The sequence below is a fragment of the Phoxinus phoxinus genome (assembly GCF_949152265.1).
Source record: "Phoxinus phoxinus genome assembly, chromosome: 14".
Lineage (NCBI taxonomy): Eukaryota > Metazoa > Chordata > Actinopteri > Cypriniformes > Leuciscidae > Phoxinus > Phoxinus phoxinus.
Window position 1 is genome coordinate 416,749 of NC_136889.1, and position 2,500 is coordinate 419,248.

General features: G+C 45.6%; 1 protein-coding gene across 6 annotated transcripts in view; it reads left to right on the top strand.

Moving 5' to 3' along the window:
• klc1b (kinesin light chain 1b) overlaps positions 1-2,500 on the top strand; it is a 36,865-nt gene that overhangs the window by 20,531 nt on the left and 13,834 nt on the right. For 4 of the 6 annotated variants that reach the window (XR_013800339.1, XM_079636286.1, XM_079636289.1 and 1 more), the window contains exon 13: positions 2,166-2,306. Coding sequence is in view for 5 of the 6 variants with exons in the window: in XM_079636286.1 (XP_079492412.1) it covers positions 2,166-2,306 (141 nt within the window). In the remaining variant the exon portion in view is untranslated. The remainder of the gene's footprint in view (positions 1-2,165; positions 2,307-2,500) is intronic. The other 2 variants (XM_079636287.1, XM_079636290.1) reach the window with 1 other exon arrangement.

Genomic DNA, 2,500 nt, shown 5'->3' on the forward strand with positions numbered 1-2,500 from the left:
GTATTCTGATGTTGATCGTGTGTGTGTGTGTTCTAATGTTGATCATGTGTGTGTGTGTTCTGATGTTGATCATGTGTGTGTGTGTGTGTTCTGATGTTGATCATGTGTGTGTGTGTGTGTTCTGATGTTGATCATGTGTGTGTGTGTTCTGATGTTGATCGTGTGTGTGTGTGTGTGTGTTCTGATGTTGATCATGTGTGTGTGTGTGTGTGTGTGTGTTCTGATGTTGATCATGTGTGCGTGTGTGTGTTCTGATGTTGATCATGTGTGTGTGTGTTCTGATGTTGATCGTGTGTGTGTGTGTTCTGATGTTGATCGTGTGTGTGTGTGTGTGTGTGTGTGTTCTGATGTTGATCATGTGTGTGTGTGTGTGTGTGTGTGTGTGTTCTGATGTTGATCGTGTGTGTGTGTGTTCTGATGTTGATCGTGTGTGTGTGTGTGTGTGTGTGTGTGTTCTGATGTTGATCATGTGTGTGTGTGTTCTGATGTTGATCGTGTGTGTGTGTGTGTGTTCTGATGTTGATCATGTGTGTGTGTGTGTGTGTGTGTGTTCTGATGTTGATCATGTGTGCGTGTGTGTGTTCTGATGTTGATCATGTGTGTGTGTGTTCTGATGTTGATCGTGTGTGTGTGTGTTCTGATGTTGATCGTGTGTGTGTGTGTGTTCTGATGTTGATCATGTGTGTGTGTGTTCTGATGTTGATCATGTGTGTGTGTGTGTTCTGATGTTGATCGTGTGTGTGTGTGTTCTGATGTTGATCATGTGTGCGTGTGTGTGTTCTGATGTTGATCATGTGTGTGTGTGTTCTGATGTTGATCGTGTGTGTGTGTGTTCTGATGTTGATCGTGTGTGTGTGTGTTCTGATGTTGATCGTGTGTGTGTGTGTGTGTTCTGATGTTGATCATGTGTGTGTGTGTGTTCTGATGTTGATCGTGTGTGTGTGTGTGTTCTGATGTTGATCATGTGTGTGTGTGTGTTCTGATGTTGATCATGTGTGTGTGTGTTCTGATGTTGATCATGTGTGTGTGTGTGTTCTGATGTTGATCATGTGTGTGTGTGTGTTCTGATGTTGATCATGTGTGCGTGTGTGTGTTCTGATGTTGATCATGTGTGTGTGTGTTCTGATGTTGATCGTGTGTGTGTGTGTTCTGATGTTGATCGTGTGTGTGTGTGTTCTGATGTTGATCATGTGTGTGTGTGTTCTGATGTTGATCATGTGTGTGTGTGTTCTGATGTTGATCATGTGTGTGTGTGTTCTGATGTTGATCGTGTGTGTGTGTGTTCTGATGTTGATCATGTGTGTGTGTGTGTGTTCTGATGTTGATCATGTGTGTGTGTGTTCTGATGTTGATCATGTGTGTGTGTGTTCTGATGTTGATCATGTGTGTGTGTGTGTGTGTGTGTGTGTTCTGATGTTGATCGTGTGTGTGTGTGTGTTCTGATGTTGATCATGTGTGTGTGTGTGTGTGTGTGTTCTGATGTTGATCGTGTGTGTGTGTGTGTTCTGATGTTGATCATGTGTGTGTGTGTGTGTGTGTGTTCTGATGTTGATCGTGTGTGTGTGTGTGTTCTGATGTTGATCGTGTGTGTGTGTGTGTTCTGATGTTGATCGTGTGTGTGTGTGTGTGTGTGTGTGTGTTCTGATGTTGATCATGTGTGTGTGTGTGTGTGTGTGTTCTGATGTTGATCGTGTGTGTGTGTGTGTTCTGATGTTGATCGTGTGTGTGTGTGTGTGTTCTGATGTTGATCGTGTGTGTGTGTGTGTGTGTGTGTGTGTGTTCTGATGTTGATCATGTGTGTGTGTGTGTGTGTTCTGATGTTGATCGTGTGTGTGTGTGTGTTCTGATGTTGATCGTGTGTGTGTGTGTGTTCTGATGTTGATCGTGTGTGTGTGTGTGTTCTGATGTTGATCATGTGTGTGTGTGTGTGTGTGTGTGTGTTCTGATGTTGATCGTGTGTGTGTGTGTGTTCTGATGTTGATCATGTGTGTGTGTGTGTGTTCTGATGTTGATCATGTGTGTGTGTGTGTGTTCTGATGTTGATCGTGTGTGTGTGTGTGTTCTGATGTTGATCGTGTGTGTGTGTGTGTTCTGATGTTGATCATGTGTGTGTGTGTGTGTGTGTTCTGATGTTGATCGTGTGTGTGTGTGTGTGTGTGTGTCAGGGCCTGGACCCGGTCCACCAGTCGCGTGTGTCGGAGCTGCTGAAGGAGGGCGAGCGCCGCAGGGAGTGTGTGTCCAGTGTGAAGTACGAGAGCGGCTCCGAGGCGGGCGATGAAGTGAGTATGGCAGTGGAGTGGAGCGGGGTGAGTACACATCCACCAACCAATCACAGCGCAGCGCTCGGCAGGGGCGATGACATCAGCAGAACTCGGCTTCCTCCTCTCTCTCACAAACATCCGTACATCAGGAGCACTTCCTGGAGCAGCGCGCGGGCTGAGCAGACGAAGACGAAGATGAAGATGAAGATGAGTGAGGTTTAGTTTCAACAAGAGCAGAT